The sequence below is a fragment of the Geotrypetes seraphini genome, chromosome 5 (genome assembly GCF_902459505.1).
Source record: "Geotrypetes seraphini chromosome 5, aGeoSer1.1, whole genome shotgun sequence".
Classification (NCBI taxonomy): Eukaryota; Metazoa; Chordata; class Amphibia; order Gymnophiona; family Dermophiidae; genus Geotrypetes; species Geotrypetes seraphini.
This window is the reverse complement of record NC_047088.1, coordinates 262,770,165-262,789,923: the sequence shown is the minus strand read 5'-3', so window position 1 is coordinate 262,789,923 and position 19,759 is coordinate 262,770,165. Positions and strand designations below refer to the sequence as shown.

Genomic DNA, 19,759 nt, shown 5'->3' with positions numbered 1-19,759 from the left:
CTTAAGCCACTTCACTGGCTCCCTATCCGCCATCGCATACAGTTCAGGATCTTATTGCTGACCTACAAGTGGGTTCATTCTGCTGCCCCTCAATATCTCTCCTTAGTCACCTCCCAGAGAACTCCGTTCCTCAGATAAGTCGCTCTTAGCGTTACCCTTCTCTTCCACTACCAATTCCAGACTTCGTTCCTTTCATCTAACTGCCCCCTATGCCTGGAATAAATTACCCGAGTTTTGCCGTCAAGCCCCTCCCCTTTGCAGGGCTGAAAACCCACCTTTTTGATATAGCCTTCAATCCTTAACCCTACTGCTCTGCCCTTCAAACCAGCCCGCTGATTAACCGTTCCCCTTAACTGTATCTATGACATCCTGTTTGTCTGTTTAGATTGTAAGCTCTTTGGAGCAGGGACTGTTTTCTTCTTCTCTGTGACTCTGTGCAGCGCTGCATGTGTCTGGTAGCACTATAAAAATAATTAATAGTAGGAGTAGCCCAGACAGCTGAAAGTGGGACATGGAAAAGGTGGTTTCTATTTGTTTAAATCTGATTGGATAAGAGCAATATCCTGTTTCATGCTTGACAGATGGGGCACTGCAGGCGGATGGTCCAATAAGTCTTTTATCTGCTGTCATCTACCCTGAGCCTGGGCAAGCTTCACTGGGATGCAGGGAAATATTTACCAGATCTCTGCTCTCCAGCTCACTCCAAGGCTGTGTACCAGCTCGGAGCCCCCTCCAACCTGTCTGTCCTTCTGGGGTGGGCATTGGGGGAATAGTCTGGCCAAACACACAGTTTTCACTGTAACACGTGAAGGAAGTGAACTCCAGTCAGACCACAAAGAAAACTCAGCCGAGAAGAACACCGACAAAAACATCCAGTACTGCCAGCTTTCAGTCCTCAGCAATGGGCTCTACACATTTGCCAGTTTCATACTGGCTCGATCCTTTCTAGGTACCGCAGGGTTATACAGACTCCAGGTTAAAGCCAGGGAAGGGAGCAGAAGGTCTTTTTAAAAGTGAAGGACAGTCCGGGGGGGGGGGGGAGAGAACTGTTCTTCACCCCTCCCCCATCTATTTCTACCATCCTCTTCTTAGATTTCCATGTATAGTGAGTGAACTTTCATGCACAGTACTAGCATGAAACATAGAAATATGAAGGCAGATAAAGGCCAAATGGCCCATCCAGAACATCCACTATCTCCTCTTCTCCCTATTGGCTAAGGCTCTTAACATTTGCATCTCCTCTTCCTATAGGCTAAGGCTCTTTACACCTGCATTGTGAGGTCACAGAACTTTATGGTTATAGAAACATGATGGCAGATAAAGGTCAAATGCTGCCCATCCACAGTAACCATTATCTCTTTCTCTCTCCGAGAGATCCCATGTGCCTATCCCAGGCCCTCTTGAATTCAGACACAGTCTCTTTCTCCACAACCTCTTCTGGGAGACTGTTCAAAGCATCTACTACCCTTTCTGTAAAAAAGTATTTCCTCAGATTACTCCGGAGCCTGTCACCTCTTAACTTCATTCTATGCCCTCTCATTCCAGAGCTTCCTTTCAAATGAAAGAGACTCGACTCATGCGCATTTATGCCACGTAGGTATTTAAACGTCTCTATCATATCTCCCCTCTCCCGCCTTTCCTCCAAAGAAAAGAAACTGAGGTGGATCAAACAACTATGGAACATGAGTCTTAAATAGTGGTACTTCCAATCCTTAGGCATAAACTCTTTGGACTAGATTCAATATATGGCAGTCAAAAACATGTTGAAAAAAAAAAAATCTGCGCAGAGCACTATTTTCTAAATGGCACTCCGAGTTGCACGCCCTTTATGCAATAGCGCTTGGAGCCAAATTCTGTGCCACCCTTTGGGAACGAAGGTTTATACCAACAAAAACCTGGCGTGGATCCCTGGTATTCAGTAATGCTATGCACATCTTGAGTGAACGCCTCTGACCCGCCTATGCCCCTTCCATGGCCACACCCACTTTGCAGTTGCACGCTATAAGATTTGCACACAGATTCTTATAGAACAGTATGTAGCGTGTGAAAATGCAAAACGCTGACAACGAATGCCAACAATTATTAGCACCCAAGCATTGGCGGTAATTGGTTCGTTAGCCAAATTAGTTGCTCTCACAGCTCAGGATCACATGCAAGTTCGCACACTGAAATTTGTGCACCATTTATAGAATCTGGGAACCTTCCAGAGATATGGGAGGGGGGCAGGGAAAGAGTCCCTCTGAACATCTAAGAGTGGTGAGAGGGGTTTCCCCCTCCAAATTAAAGAGGGGATGGGACCCTTAAAGGTGCTGTCATCTGTCCTCTAGCACCTCAAGGGTTATTTGTCTTACCCCTTAAACCAAATAACTTTTGAGACCAAAAACACAAACATACCCTCCAACCCTTCTATAGATAATCATAAAACAGAAAGAAACATTATTCCCAATAACTTCAGAAACGTCTGCTACATCTCCAAATATCAACTGAGTGAAATTCCAGAAATATGTACATGTTTCATCCCAAAAGCACACTTCTGTGCCACACCACAATTAGACATTTGCACCTTGCACACTCCTCAAATACCAACTGAGTGTATCCTAATAGATTTCCCTCAGAGAAAATGATTCTAAAAGCACAGATTTTGTTTACTGGCAGATAAAGTTCTTGTTGCGATCATGGACCCTGCAGTCCAGGATGGGGAGAAGACTTTAGGGAGGTGTTGCACCCAGTGGAGTTTCAAAGAATCACAAATTCTACAGTATGAATCCGGTTTTAGAGAAAACTGACAAACTAAATAGTAGGAAATCACCAGGACCTGACTGTATTCACCCCAAAGTTCCAAAGAAACTCAAATAAACTGCAGACCCTCTATTGGCAGTGTGTAACCTATTCTTAAAATCTGCCTCTGTACCCAAGAACTATAATTATCTAACCTAATGCTAATCTTCAAAAAGAGCTCTTAAATGATTCCAGTAAGTACACCCTGCTGAAGCTGACATTGATGCCAGGTCAAATGGTAGAAGCTATTGTTGAAAACAAAACTACTGGTTATGTGGATAAACATGACTTAGCAAAGGGAAGTCATGTACGGATAAGGGTCAGCCAGTCAATATAGTATATCGCTCATGAAATTTTTAAAAGTCGTGGTACGTATTGGCTAACTGTGAGTTAGTAACTGGTAAGAAGATGGTCACTTTTCCCAGTGGAGAGTGGAGTGCCCCAGGAATCTGTACTGGGACCTGTATTGTTTTAACTTATTCATTAACGATCTGGAAAAAGCAGGAAGTGAGGTCATCAAATTTGCGGATGACACAAAAATATTCAACATTGTTCAAACAGAAACAATATGAGGGTTCGTAAAAGGACTTTGCCAGACTGGAGAACTGGGCATCTAAATAGCAGATGAAATTTAATGGGGAGGTGTGAAAATAATCCCAAAGTGTCTCAGCCTCACATTTCCTCTCAGATCTCCTCTTCCCCTCTACAAAGTTGAGTCCTATCTTTGCCGATGGGGATGCCCACCTAGAGAATGACATGGGGACAAATTTTTCCCCGTCCTCGTGGGAACTCATTTTCCCGTCCCGTCCCCGCGAGTTCTTTTCCTGTCTCTGTCCCATTTCTGCAAACTCCGTCCTTATCTGCACAAGCTTCAAACACTTTAAAATCGTAAGTGTTTGATGCTTGTGCGGTTAAGGCAGAGCTTACAGGAATGGGGCAGGGACAGGGGAAATTGAGTTCCTGCGGGGACGGGGACAAAATTGTCCCCCCCCGTTTCATTCTCTATGCCCACGCTCCACCAGCTGAAGAGGTCCACTGTGTGAGGCCGAAGCTCCATGCTGCCTGAGCAGCGGGCAAGCCAGGGGCATGCTTCAGCCACCAATGCTGGCATTCCCATGTAGGCCCTCTTTCTCTTCCCCTTTTCTATCCATCCTAAACCCCCTCCCCCACACATACCCCTGATGTGTGTGTGAGGGGGAGGGAGGGAGGTGGGTAAAATATGCCGCAGCACAGTTTTGAAACCACTGTCATAGATGTTGGAATGGGCTCCAGGCCTGACCACCTTTTCTTTTGGTTCCATTACGGGGCCACCAGCCTGGGAGATAAGACCAGCTCCGTGCTTCCCCCTACAGCCTCTCCGAATGATTACCACCCTTGGGACTTCAGTAACATTTTACCAGTCCCCACTAGCCTCTCCTCCCTCCTTTCCCGATTCTGCTTGAAACAGGGAGCACTGTGTAAATAGAGAGAGGAGGGGGATATAGGTACTGGCAGCCTTACACAGGCCCCCTGCAACTCGCCTCTGCACAGTGGCAATCACTCAGATGCTTATCCCACCTCTACAGTGGAGCCAGACGGTTAGGGTGGTTATGGAGGAAGGGGAGAGACTGGGAAGGGAGAACATACTTAAGCAGGATAGAGATGTGAAAAAGGGGTAAAGGAGTAAGACAGAAATGGGAAGGGGGGGGGAGACGGGAGAGATGTGAAGGTGGTAGTTGGTATTAAGGGGATGGAAGGAAGGTGGGAGTGAAGGGAAGCAACTGGTGAGAGTGGAAAAGCACACATTTCGGGATACAAAGACTAGGCGGTATAGGAAGAGAAGTCCGGGTTCAAATCCTGCAACTATTCCTTGTAATCATGGAAAGGGGGGACAGGATTTGATGGGCCACCTTTCTGTGACTATATTACTTTGTTTCTGGGGCAATGGAGGGATTACAGAGCCACAGGAGGAAATGAACCTCGTTCCCAGGCCACCGCACTAAACTCCACTCAGGCAAGTCACTTAACCCTCCACTGCCTCGGGTACAAAACCTACGGATCAACAATGGGTTTTTGTGGCAGTCAAAACATAGATACTCAGCTCCATTATCTGGACAGTGATCGGCGCTGAATACGCAGGTAATGTCGTCAGCACTGGAACTTATCCAAATATCACCAATATTCAGTCCGCTCTCCGGATAACTTAGGACAGCCTATAAGCTGTGGGAATGGGGGGGGGGGGGTATCACATCTCCCTCTCTCCCTCTAATCCCAGAAAGGTTTCTCCCTTCTTTCCCTTCTCTTCTCCCATTCCTGCTCCCCCTCTCCACCCCCTCCTTCTAGTCCTTTTAACAGTTTCATTGGGCTAGAGAGTCTCCTTCCACTGGAACATACTGGAAGGTCCACAGAATTAGAATTAGACTGGTAGAGCCCAGGAACTTGGGACCTTTTGTGGGCCTTTAATCCAACAGTCTCTCGGTCTCTGGTTGCCTGGACTGTATACAATTTCCACAAAGAACACGCTTGAGAAAGACAAACATTAAGTGTGAGCATACTGCAAAGTAGATCGCAAAGTGATATCGCTCGATATGAGGGATGGCAAACTCAGTAAATAAATAACGCAGCTGTGGAAGCCGGCTGGTTTTCCTTGGGCTCTGCTCAAACCAGAAAAGCTGTTCCACTGCCCTGCTCCAAATTACAGGAATAGGATGCTGGCATCGGCACCCAGCAAATGGATCTTGGAGGCACTGAGGGCATTGGCGAGTGGCAGCATTCAACTACAATGTTAAAATGATTCAAAATAGGATGGGGAACAACACGGAGAATATTCATTTTTTTCTATTTACAAACCATCTAAGCCACACATGTTAAATACAAGGCCCGGGGAGGTCGATTCTGGCCCGCTTGGCCATTTTATATGGCCCACGGTGACTGTTCTGCATCTAAGCGCCTGACCGGGCAGCCCCAGTCCCAGTGGCGTTCCAAGCGCCTGAAAACGCTGCCTCGTAATGAAACCAAAAGCATCTGAGTGATTGTCACTGTGCAGAGGCGAGTTGCAGGGGGCCTGTGTAAGGCTGCCAGTACCTATATCCCCCTCCTCTCTCCATTTACACAGTGCTCCCTGTTTCAAGCAGAATCGGGAAAGGAGGGAGGAGAGGCTAGTGGGGACTGGTAAAATGTTACTGAAGTCCCAAGGGTGGTAATCATTCAGAGAGGCTGTAGGGGGAAGCACGGAGCTGGTCTTATCTCCCAGGCTGGTGGCCTCGTAATGGAACCAAAAGAAAAGGTGGTCAGGCCCATTCCAACACTCCAAGCTCCTCACCGCACTGCAGGGAAAAGGACCCAGTCCCAGTGCAAAAGCTAGGTTGGAGCAGGGCACTCCACACAAGTGCCTGACCGCACCACGGGTTTCTGAGGGTGAGGAAGGAGGTGATGGGACTAAAGCACTCTGGACAAAGATGCTAAGACTAATGCAAGCAGGACATCAGCACACTGGATTAAAAGATAACTTTAAAGTGCTCCAAAGGGGTGTGTGGAGAGGAAACCCCCCACTTAGAAGTGTTGCCGCCGCCATTAGGGGTGGGGGGGGGACTCCCTATTTACAGAGGCAACTGTAATTTTTCACTAAAACACTGGGAAAAATTACTTTCCTCTCTAATGGGGGAGGGGTTTCCCCCCCAATGGCAGCGCCAACATTTCTAAGTAAAATCGGGGAGTTCCCCCCACACATACACACCCTCGGAGCACTTTAAAGTTACCTTTTAATCCGGCGCAATGACGTCCTGCATGCATTTGTCTTAGCGGCTTTTTCCTCGCGGGCTTTCGTCTATGACCCGAGGCAGGATCTATACTTCTACTAAGACTAAGTATCTTAATAAAAAAACATACGGCCCGCGACTTAGCCTGTGTTTTAGATTTCGGCCCCTTATGTGATCTAAGCTGTTTGCAATCAGGTACTCAAGCCTTTTGCTTCTCTACCCCTCCATGTGCCCTGAATATCGCGTGCAACGCTGTCGCTACATTGGGAGAAAGATACTGAAAAATTCGAAAAGGTACAGAGAATGGTAATCCAAATACTGGTCGCCATACCTCAAGAAGGACATGGCAATACTCGAGAGGTCCAGAGGAGAGCAACGAGGATGATAAAGGGTATGGAGAACCTTTCATTTGCCGAACGGTTGGTCAGGCTGGGGCTCTTTACCCTGGAAAAGCGGAGACTGAGAGGGGACATGATAGAGACTTATAAAATCATGAAAGGCATAGAGAAGGTGGAGAGGGACAGATTCTTTAGACTAGCAGGGACAACTAAAACAAGAGGTCATTCAGAAAAACTGAGAGGAGACAGATTCATAACGAATGCAAGGAAGTTCTTCTTCACTCAATGGTGGTAGACACCTGGAACGCGCTTCCCGGAGAGGTGATAAGACAGAGTACAATTCTGGGGTTCAAAAAGGGACTGGATGACTTCCTGGAAGCGAAGGGGATAACAGGGTACAGATAGAGGTTTACCTTACAGGACATTGAGCGAATAGGGTATGGACATTTTAGGTTAGGTAGGGAACACTTTCAGGTCGTGGACCTGGGGGGCCGCCGCGGGAGCGGACTGCCGGGCATGATGGACCCCTGGTCTGACCCGGCAGAGGCAATGCTTATGTTCTTAAATGATAAGGAGACTCTCACATGAAGGGAGGCTAAGAGGAGATAACACAAAATCATGAGTGAGGTAGACCGGGGAAACAGAGAGCACTTTATTTTAGCTTTCAGACTGCACTACGGTGAAACAAACGGGCAGCACATTGAAAAACAAAGGTTTTTTTCCCCCTCCGTACAACCTGTGGAATTTGTAGCTGGAGGATGTGGTCAAACCTAGAATAGCTGCTTTGAAATGAGGGGGACGGGGGGGGAGGGATCACATTCCTAGCCGAAAAATCCATAACCCTTGTTAGGCTGGCAAACTGAAAAATCATTGCTGATCCCTGGCATGAGCGACAAGGAACAGATGTGGTCTTTGAGATCTGTCGATGCTTGTGACCTGCCCGGACCTTCACATTTGAAGGATCTGATCGAGTTCATTTACAAATGCGCAAACTATGCGGACCATCAGGAAAGCAAACGTAGGTATGCTTGGTGTGCCATTTCTGGGACTGGCAGGTCAGCCATCATTTTGACAAGACGAGGGATGCTTTGACCTTAAAAATTATAATGCACCTAAAATTAATATAACGCATTAACCTCCAAATGATTGCAAATATTCTTGATTTGAGAACATTAAAAAGTTCTAAGTGAAAACCCAACAACAAATTCATGGAATAGGGGATGGATTGGGAATTGTTTGCTTGGGGAAGCAGAAAATCTATAGTCAGACAGCCAGGTATATTTTTCCCTATATGTGGATTCTACTTATGTAAGAGCTGCCCATTTAAGAGGCTTTGCTGGTAGATGCATTCATAAACCTTTTGGACCCCCCCCCCCCCATATATTTCTATCTTAAAAACTGTGGTTTGTTTTTTTGGCTGAATTAGTCTGCGGGACTCTTTCAGACCTGAATTCCCCCCCCCCCCCCCGACACTGTCTGCTTCTCTGTTCCTTCAATAAGATTCTGAATTCCACAGAATACTCCCAAAGGTCCAGAAATTCCTTAAGGGGGAGAGTGTGGCACAGTGGTTAAAGCTACAGCCTCAGCATTCTGAGGTTGTGGGTTCACACCCACCCTGTTCCTTGTGACCCTGGACAAGTCACTTAATCCCCCCATTGTCCCAGGTACATTAGATAGACTGTGAGCCCACCAGGACAGATAGGGAAAATGTTCGAGTACCTTGGAGAATGGTATAGAAAACTAAATAAATAGAATTTTGATTAACGTTTCATCAAATTTTAATAAACTTGAAACTATAAGAATAGCCAGACTGGGTCAGACAAAGGTCCATCTAACCTAGTATTCTGATCCAACTGTGGCCAATCCGTGTGTCCCATATACCTGGCAGGATCTCAAAAAGTAGAAATATTCCATGCTTCCCCTGCCCACCATTATAACAGTTTATGGATTTTTCCTCCAGGAACCTGTCCAAACCTTTTATAAACCCAGCTACAGTAACAGTTTTTACCACATTCTCCAGCAACGAGTTCTATGTGCTGTGCGAACATGTATCCCATTTCTTTTAAATGCTCTACAGTACTTTGTTTTAATAATTTGGCTAGAAAAAAAAATCCCTGCCCTATCCTCATTATGAACCTAAATAAACTGAAGCACTGCTGTGCTGACCATCATCAGAGCCCCTCTGTAGTGCTCATAAGCAGGCACACAGCATGGATGGCTTCAGGGAAGATCATCAGAGTCCCATGCAGGTGTTACATTGATAGACTGTATATGTATATATAGTATGAACACAGCACAGACAACTGAAGAGCAGATTTTCATCAGAACCCCAGGCAGGTGTGCCCCTGATACACATAAGAATTGCACATATGAGTTATCATACTGGGACAAACCGAAGATCCATCAAGCCCAGTATCCTGTTTCTAACAATGGCCAACGCAGGTCCCAAGTACCTGGCAGAAACCCAGAGTGGCAACGTTCCAGAGCTGAGATTGTGATGTCATAATGCCTCATTCCACCAATGCCTAAGAGCCAACCTCAGCAGTGATGTCACAAGAACATAAAAGTTGGCATACTGGGACAGATCGAAGGCCAAAAGGTGGCCAACCCAGGTCACAAGTATCTGGCAAGATCCCAAAAAAGTAAAGCACTTTTTTTTTTTGACTTTTCAATTTACAAACAAGCAGATTTATATATATATATATATATTTATTAGATTTTCAAACTACAATTGTGCAACAAGTAATTCATATACATAAAATATCGCAAGACAAGCACAATAAACTTTCAGACATTAACATACAATTAAATTTTCCCCCACCCTTCCACCCAATACTCAAATAAAATAAAACCCACAAGAAACTATCCATATATACCTTGAATCAAGTTCCAATGCAACTCCCTTCCCCCCCCCCCCAACCCACCCTGGATGTGTATGTTTACAAGCCTATAAAATAAAATCAATTATTCTTTCTTACAAAATTTCACCAATGGATCCCAAACATCCATAAACTTGCTGTAACGCCCTTGCTATATAGACATGAAACGTTCCATTTTAAAAATGTAACACAGTGATTCCCACCAAAAATTGTAACTTAATCGATCCCAATTCTTCCAATTCCTTAAAATGAGCTGTATGGCAACCCTGTCATTATAAATAGAAGTTTGTTATTTCTGTTAGATATTTGCCTTTTAGCTCTCATTAATGTACCAAATAAAATGGTGTCATATGTTAATGCCACTGGATTTTCCAATATGTTTTTCACTTGATCCCATATGGACCTCCAAAATTTAAGTATCAAGGGACAATAGTATAGTAAATGATCCAAAGTCCCAACTTCGAGATGACCCTGCCAGCATCTATTAGACTTTGAACTATCTAATTTCTGTAAACGAACTGGGGTCCAAAATGCTCGATGCCGACACCGAACATCTCATCCTCCAAGTCAAAAAAACAAGCAGATTTAGAAAATGAAGTTCACTAAATGTGAAATCAAAGAAAAAATATTAAGAACATTACATTCATTATTTAGTCCCTTAATTAAGAGATCCAGGAATTAGAAAAAGAAAATAGAGCAAAGCACATTTTATCCTGCTTATCCTAGAAATAAGCAGTGGATTTCCCCAAGTCCATCTTTCTTTTAGGAAATTATCCACATAACTAATGAATACAGCACAGATAATTGTTTAGTAGAGCACCATGTGGGAATCACACTGAAATCTATAAATCGTGACTATTCGGTTAGCCAGCTGAAGAGTGGGTTTCAATCATGCCTCACCCTTCTATTAACTGGAGACCTTAATTTCCCTCTAGAAAATAAGGCAAATGAAGAAGTGAACTAACTTAATACCATGACAACCTTGACTTTTTTGACACTACAGCCAACCCCACCCATGAAAAAGACCACTCGCTGGACATAGTTACAGCAAATGAACCAAACCTACTCTCCGTTAACCAATGGTCACCTCTAATCTATGGAAATTCACACTACAATATAGGCCAACACAGACAAATACAGGTCAAAAAGGAACACTAATTTAATTAAGAGGAAAAATTGATCCCCAAGGATGGAAATATCGCTACAAATCAAATTGACCTAAACTCAGACTTGAATCACACGCAATGGATAAAATCAATGGAAACCACACTCGATAACATAGTTCCACGATCCGAAAGAAAACTCCCCAGAAGAGAAAAAAACCCCCATGGGACTCTACTGAACCAAAATATCTGAAAAAAGAATGCAGGAAACTGGAACGAGAAAGTCAGGAGACCAATCACTCAGAGACGGATGAAGGAAGTAATTTGCACTATACAACAAACAAATCAAACAAAAGAAACACAAATATTACTCAGATATGAAAATCAGATATTTAAAAAAACCTGCTCAAAATCATGAACAAATTAATAGACTGCTCCGTAGTGAATTCTTCAAACACAGCCACTCCTACACCAAACATACTAGCCCAATACTTCTCAAATAAAATCATAGACAAAAACCCACTAGACAACCTATAGCCACACAATAATCTTTCTAGACAATATATCAACAGATAGAAGTTATAGGAAATGAAGTAAGAACGTTGGTAAACAGACTATCCGGAACAGGTTGCAAACTAGATGCATGCCCATTGCATCTAGTTAACAGGCTCGTAAAAGTAGTCAACTCTACATTACCCCAAGAAGCATTTGGGGAAATTGTTCTAGCACCTATCTCTAAAGGAACATCGGATTATCAAGCGGCCAACTATAGACCATTCCTAACAAAACTGATCAAATTTGCTGTTGCCTCCCAACTAAAAAACTACATAACGAAATGGAACCTCCTATCACTCTCCCAACATGGCTTCACAAAGTCACACAGTTTAATTGACCTGGTCTCCAGAGTAAGACCAACACTAAGTACGGGGGAGGACAAATGCTGTTACTACAATCCAACATCTCAGTAACATTTGACACAGTTAACCATGCCTTATTAACAAACAATCGGAAGTAGAAATCTCCAGTCAAGTCCTAAAATGGTTCCTGGGCTTCCTAATGAACAAGATAAGGATAGAATATACTCTAAATACTGGTCTCCACCTTGTGGAATACCTCAAGGTTCTCCCATCTCAACACAACTATACAACATTTTCATGTCTACCCAAAATGTAATAGTCCTGAACCCAGATTGATTTATTTAATCATTTATATACCACTTATATCATAAGTGGTTTACATTCAAGTACTTTATCATATTTCCCTATCTGTCTCGGGCTCAAACTCTAGCTAGTGTACCTGGGGCAATGAGGTGATTAAGTGACTTGCCCAGGGTCACATGGAGCAGCGAGGGATTTGAACCCACAGCCTCAGGGTGCCGAGGCTGTAGCTCTTGCCCCTGTGCCACACGTTCCCCCACAATGGCTGTTCTCATATGCTGACAATATTTTTCTGCTAATACCCTCAAATTCTAATCTGTCATCTCAACTGTCCAAAACCCTAACCAAAGTACAAGAATGGTCCACAAATCACCACCTGAAATTAAATGCAGAAAAGCAACAACAAATTACTATGGTTTGGGCGACACGCATATACAATTCCATCCAAAATCAAATTATCAAATGGAACCAGCTGGTACCGGGAGTCATCCTAGACAGTATGCTAAGTTTTGATAACTACATCAACAACCTAACCAAGAACTTCTTCTACACACTACATGGACTTCAGCGAAATAAGATCCTATTTCTTCCAAAAACACTACAGTACACTGGTCCATAGACTGCTGTTGAGTCAGATATGGGACGGCAGCATGGAATGTTTTGTGACTTGGATTGGCCTCTGCAAAGACGGGATACTGGGCTAGATTTGGGCTAGATAGACCATTGGTCTGATGAAGCAAGGCTATTCTTATGTTCTTCACTACTAGGTAGACCCGCCAATCACCGTAACACCAACCCATTGATTCTATCCTTCCATTCGATGAAAGGTATAAAATAGAAATTGTTCTACTGGAAAACACTCAGTTACCAAATAGCAAAAATCTAGAACTTACTACCCATAGGGGTCAGGGCCATACTGATAAACACTCTCTGAAAACTACCTCAACCAGACACAGAATCCACAACGAAGAAGCCTTCAACACAAGGACGACACCATATAAATTCCAATGTATCAGAACTTTCGGCTACGATCACTAATTTGATGTTATGTGAATAACACTTTCGTCATGAACCTTAATTAAGATTACAGATTTGTTGTTAATATTCCTGAAAATAAATTGTTCAGATTTACTACCTCTCGAATAGTACAAACTTTCGATCTATCTATATCAGATGTATAAAACTACCTCAACCCTGTTAGAGCTAGAACAATGTCTATTGTATACCAGAAGGAATGCTAGAGTAAAGTGATGATTGTAATCCAGCTCGAACTCCACAATAGGAGGATTTGGGGGGACAGAAGCCTACGTAGTGTATAATATAACATGCACAGACGAGAGTGCTTGGAAAAGTTTGGTAAAAAAGCAAGTTAAACCACAATAGTCTTTATTGAGGGCTATACATTTAGTCTAGCAAGTTTCCAGCTTTTCTGGAAGCTATTTTTCCTATGAAAACTGGAAACTCGTTAGACGTGGAGGGGCATTTTCAAAGCATACGTCTAAATCCAATTTGGGTGCATGGCGCTAGACAACCAAAGTCGGCAGTAAGAAAATGCCTGTTTTCGAAAGGCAAACCCGCCATACGTCTAGAAATAATTTTTCTTTTGAAAAATCTCACCCAGACCACCAGAATGTCTATCTTTTTACCATATTTTCAACAAAAATTTCAGCCAAATCCCAAACGCCCAGAACAAGACCATTTGGATGTGGGAGGGGCCAGTCCTGTAATGGACTGGCCACCCAGATATGAAAACAGAGCAGTGGGGCACCTTAGAAGGCATTGCTGTGAACTTCCCATGAAGGGTGCAAGATAAACATCTCACCAGAACTTCCATATAGGTTATGGTGAACCCCCCAAAACTCACTACACTCACCTATCTACAACCCCAATAGCCCTTATGGCTGCAAGTGCCACCTATATGGTAGTAGAGTAGGGGTTTTGTAGGCTCACATTTTCCACCATAAATGTGGTGGTTAGAGTGGCTTATAGGCCTGGGTCCTCCTCTCTATGGTTCACTAGCCCACTCCCCAGACTACTTAACACCCCTGTGCTGATGTTCTGGAGACAGGTATGTAACGTTTGTATTCTGGTCTTTGTGGGTGTGAGGGGGGTCCGTGAGCACTGGGGGAGTGTCGGGGTGCGTTATCTTGATGCATGCAGTTTGGGAACCTTTGTGGCACTTAGACCCTTCTAAAACAGGTCTAGTTCCAAACGGATAAGTCCTGTCTAGGATGTGTTGCAGAATGTCTATCGCTGCAAGACGTCCATGTCTAACCCGCCTTTGAGAGCGCCAAAAGCCTGCCCATAACACACCTCCACCATGCCCATCTAATGCTCTGAACGTACAGAGGCTGGAACACCTCGCTAAACGTACAGAAAAACGGTTTTGATTATCGACCCTTGGACGTCCTGGTGATTTAGGGTGCTTTTTGGACGTCTATGTTTTTTTGAATACGGGCCCCTAAGTGTACGATGGGAGACTACGTTGATAAAGTTGCTTTTTTTTTCACCAAACCTTTCAAACCTCCCTTGTAGAACATGAATACAGAACAGACAGATGCATGGATTGAGTACAAACAGCTGTACAATGGATCTTCAACAGAGCCCCATATAGACTTGGCATTGATATTCACAAGGCATGAATACAGCACAGACAGCTGAAGAGCCTCAGGCAGGAAAGAAGCTTGGATTCAGAGGAAAACAGGAGAGTGGCCCTAATAAATGGACCGGCGGGAATAGAGGCTAATTGTCAGAGTGTTGGCCCTGACAGACCCCCATAAGCCACAGAAGACCCAGAGCTGCCAAGTCCTGGAGCCCCGCCCCCTCAACTCTTTGGGTTTTAGAGCCCAGATCCAAACCAACTAAGCACTGCAAATCCCAGAAAACTTTGGCAGGAATACACCCCCTCTTATGGGTGCAAACCCCGCATAAACAGCGCATGCACTTAGCTGTCACCCCTCCGATCTTACCTTTCTCTTGCAGAGGGGTTGTCACCTCTTCCTTGCTAACCTGGGTGATGATGGACTGGCCGTCCATTAGACTCGCAATGTGCTTGAAGACGTCCTGCTGGCTCCAAGTTGCCTCTCGGGTCCTCCCTCCCTCTGTTTTGAACGTCTAGAAGCGGTGCCCAAAAAAAGGGAGGGGGAGAGGGGGAAGGGGGAAAGAAAAAAGGGGGAAAAAAGAAAAGCAAAAAAGGGGAGCCAGCCGAGGAAACTTTGTTACAACATGGAGTTCCTCTCTTCACAATTTCTGCTACAAACATGGAACCCGGGGGCGGTTTCAAGGCGCCCGTTAAAGCGGCGATGCCGACCTGGGCTGGCTCAGCTCCTTCTACGGAACCGGAGCGGGAGACAGCCCTGAATGACCAAAAGAAAAGAGTTCTTATTGTTAGGATTTAACCTGGACTCGACTCTGGAGCTTGATTTGCTTTGGGAGCTGTCAAGCCCCTGTTGTACACCTGTCAGGGGGCCTGGGGATGGCAGGGCATACAGGAAGAGTTTTCATAAAACTCGTGTCCCTGCCTCCCCTCGCAATCTGGAGCTGGAGACATGGGAGCCAACTTTTCAAAATGATTAGGGCTGCTAAAGGCAGCCCAATGACCCCTTGCTGGATCTCGGGGCGCTTAGGACACTGTACCCGCAAAGCTGGCACCCGTAGGTGAAGCGAAGCGACTGGGGTGTCGGTGGCATCACCTCTCCAAACAGGGCAGCGCAGCAGTACAAGGCCCGGACCCCCAGCCATCACTAGAGGGTCAGTCTGGGGCTCCCTAGGACCCTATCTTGGCTCTCCTCCACGGGGCCGTCTGTGGCCTGCTATAACTCTTCATCCTCCACAATTCTGTAAAGTTCAGTTGCCAGAGGAAGTGGTTAAGGTAGCTAGTTTAAAAAAAAAGGTTTGGACAAGTTTCTGGAGGAAAAGTCCATAGGCTGCTATTGAGACGGACATAGGGGAAGCCACTGCTTGCTCTGGGATCTCAAGCATGGAATCTTGCCACTCTTTGGGGGTTGAATAATGCCCCAGGTACATTAGATAAGAGTGTCAGCCCAGCAGGATAGATAGTGGCAAATGCTTGAGTACCTGAATGTAAACCACTTAGGTTATAAATATTTTGCATGGAATGCGGCTTCTGGAATCTTCTTTCTTCAATTTCTCTTTGAGATTCTGGAATGTTGCTGCTATTTGGGTTTCTGCCAGATGCTTGTAACCTGGACTGGCCACTGCTGGGCTAGGGTTACCAGACATCTGGGAAAACCCAGACATGTCCCCCTTTTAGAGGACTATCCAGGTGCTCGGACAGACTTTCCAAAATCCGGCAATTTATCCGGCTTTTGGAAAGCCTCGAGGATTCTGGCCACATCTGGAGGGCTTCTGAGCTTGCGCGAATGATATCACACACATCCGCACATGCTCCAGGCCCTCCTGACGTGGCCGGAGCTCGTTGGGGACGCTTTGACACGCAGCTCCTGATTGGTGAAGCCCGACTTTACTACAGGAAGAGGTGGTCGGAGCAGACCGCGAATGAGCCAGTCTGCGATTCACGCACCGCAAATTCACGGGGGGAACACTGTATATAAGTTTTGCATCAGTTGGAGGGTTTTTTTTTTCATTTTACAGAAATTCCTGAAAACAGTGCATTGCAAAAGTCCAGTATAGACAGAATTGTTAATTGTACTATTTATTACCTTTAAAAGTGGACAAATGGACTGACTTGGCTTCTCGACAAGGTCGTCTTTTCCAGACCACTTGGGAACCTTTCTGGAATACTTTGACCCCTCTGGCTCGTAGCCGGATACTTAATTGATGCTTTGTTTGTACTTCCTTTTGTGCCTTTTTTGCATAGTTTGTTATTCAAATTCTTTGTTAATTTGTGTTTCGAAGGAGGACCCAGGGGTGGGTTTGGTGGGGAGGGGGGTTTGGGGGGGTGGTTCTTTTGGGGACTTTTCAAAACTTTTGAGCTGTTTCTGTATTTTGTGTTACTATGTTGTGCTCTTGTTTGCTCAATAAAATATATTTGACCATAAAAGTGGACAAATGGCACCATTGTTTCCTTAATGAGATTGGATATTTCTTATAGATTTTTCAATGCGATCACAGAAATGATGACATAATTTTTTTTCTTAGAATCCAGAAGTTTACAGAAATGTACCTCAACATGACGTCACTAATAAATGAAAGCCGTTTGGTTTAAATGCATTGTGATGTCATTTAGTCCTATTTTTAGGAAAAGTTGATGAATGGCTAGTTACGTGACCTGAATAATTAAAGTGAAGATGTCATGGAAATGCCGACACCGCCTGCTATGTTTTCCAGTGAGGTCTATCTGAAGGTGCAAAGAAGAACCGCGAGCTGCATTTTGGATGTAAAGCTGGCGATGAAGACAAAAGATGGGCTCCACATATTTCTTGAGCATTTGAGAGCTTGGAGCGAAGGTTCACAACCAGCCATGCCCTTTGCTGATGTGGAAAGAGCATAAAGATGATAGTATGGCCTGTTATTTCTATTTGATAACTGTTGTAGGCTTTTCTTCCCAAAAACAAAGTCAATTTCATATCCTAACCAGCCATCGGCTCTGAGACAAGCGATGACAGTCTTCCTGTGCAGAAACCACTAGACAGCAGCAGGTGAGGCAGTGAAAATGATCCAGACTTTCAGCCGAAACCAAAAAAACACTGTGCAATGACGACGTTCCTTAAATGGACTTTATTGAGAATGTCAAAGTTCCAAAGATACAATGAAATCATCCACATAAAATCCTAATGGACCTAATCCGCTAAGAGCGCAGAACCCAACACAGTCCGCTTTTCGACATTTAAAAAACATCACCATTCCACAGTGTTTTTTTTTTGGTTTCTTCTTGATTTTCTTCTCTGTGGATACTTTGGGGTCAGTTTTCTTTGGTTTTGGCCAGACTTTCAGCCATCACAATCAAACAATCCCCATCTAATAACTCAAATTTGAAACATGACGACAGACAAAGGCCAAACAGGCCAAATGGCCCATCCAGAGCATCCACTATCTCCTCCTCTCCCTATTGGCTAAGGCTCTTAACATTTGCATCTCCTCATCCTATAGGCTAAGGCTCTTTACACCTGCATTGTGAGGTCATAGAGCTTTATGGTTATAGAAACAGAGAAACATGATGGCAGATAAAGGCCAAATGGCCCATCCGCAGCATCCACTATCTCCTCCTCTCCCTATTGGCTAAGGCTCTTAACATTTGCATCTCCTCTTCCTATAGGCTAAGGCTCTTTACACCTGCATTGTGAAGTCATAGAGCTTTATGGTTATAGAAACATGATGGCAGATAAAGGCCAAATGGCCCATCCACAGCATCCACTATCTCCTCCTCTCCCTATTGGCTAAGGCTCTTAACATTTGCATCTCCTCTTCCTATAGGCTAAGACTCTTAACACTTGCATTGTGAAGTCAGAGAACTTTCTGATTATAGAAACACTAGCTTTATAGCCCGTTACATTAACGGGTGCTAGAATATGTGTGTATGTCTGTCTTTCTTTCTTTCTCTCTTTCTCTCCTTAGCCGCTTTCTTTTTCCTTGGCTGTCCACAACCACCCCCTTGCATGCTCCCCCTGTCCATTCTTCCTTCCTTTTACCTCCCCTGTGTCCACCACCACCCCTTAACTGTTCTCCTTATCCAGCAGCACCCCTTCTCCCTTTGTTTTACCTCCCCCCTGTGCATCAGCACCTCTTCCTGCTCCCCCTGTCCAGCAGTAGGCCTCCCTTCCATTTCCCCCCCCCCCTGTCCATCAGCACTTCTTCCTGGTCCCCCTGTCCAGCAGTAGGCCTCCTTTCCTTCCCCCCCCTGTCCATCAGCACCTCTTCCTGCTCCCCCTGTCCAGCAGTAGGGAGCTACTTCAAAGTGCTCAGTTATTTAATAACTGCCTTTAATTTTGAAGCTAACTGCAATTGTCTAATCCTTTATGCCTTCTCTTTTTCTCAGTCTCTGTTCTTGTCTGCTCATCTTTTCATATCACTAATCCTATTGAATGTTGTGCTGCTCAGCCTGCTTTGTATGGAACCTGGGGAGGAAGGCCGCCGCAGCTTCACGCGACTGCTCCAGTGGGAGTTTGGTCGGTGTCGAATGTGGTACTCGGTTTCCCACACAGCACCGCGCTGTGCTTGGAGCATATTCGGCGGAGAGGGGAAAGGCCTGTGCGGGAGGAGAAGCCCCGGAGCTGCCACCATTCAGTGCCTGTACACCGCATTCCTCAGCATGAGCGGCAGCAGCTGGCAAAGGAGCAGCTTGTTCACTGACTTGAGCTCGGGGCCTTCCGCTGTTGTAGGAGCGGAGCGGACTTCTGGAGACGATCGGGTGGGAGGCTCAACGGGGATTGGGGGGAGGGTCGAAGAAGATGACGACGAAGAAAGAACTGTAGGCGCGCATGCGCACTCCTGCAATGCCACAGACCTACAGATCAAGGATTACAGATCACGCAGGTCTGAGTGCGCATGCGCGTCTAGCTTTTTATTATATAGGATAGAAACTTGATGGCAGATAAAGGCCAAATGGCCCATCCGCAGCATCCGCTATCTCCTCCTCTCCCTATTGGCTAAGGCTCTTAACATTTGCATCTCCTATCCCTATTGGTTAAGGATCTTTACACATGCATTGTGATGTCATAGAATTTTATGGTTATAGAAACATGATGGCAGATAAAGGCCAAATGGCCCATCTGCAGCATCCACTATCTCCTCCTCTCCCTATTGGCTAAGGCTCTTAACATTTGCATCTCCTATCCCTATTGGTTA

The 19,759-nt window shown here is 45.0% G+C and overlaps 1 protein-coding gene across 1 annotated transcript in view; it reads right to left on the bottom strand.

Annotated features, from left to right (window-relative positions):
- Positions 1 to 15,270, bottom strand: part of CTDSP1 (CTD small phosphatase 1) — a 67,455-nt gene extending 52,185 nt beyond the window's left edge. The window contains exon 1 of the mRNA XM_033945739.1: positions 14,962 to 15,270. Coding sequence (XP_033801630.1) covers positions 14,962 to 15,028 — 67 coding nt within the window. The 5' untranslated portion in view covers positions 15,029 to 15,270. The remainder of the gene's footprint in view (positions 1 to 14,961) is intronic.
- Between the last annotated feature and the right edge of the window lie 4,489 nt (positions 15,271 to 19,759).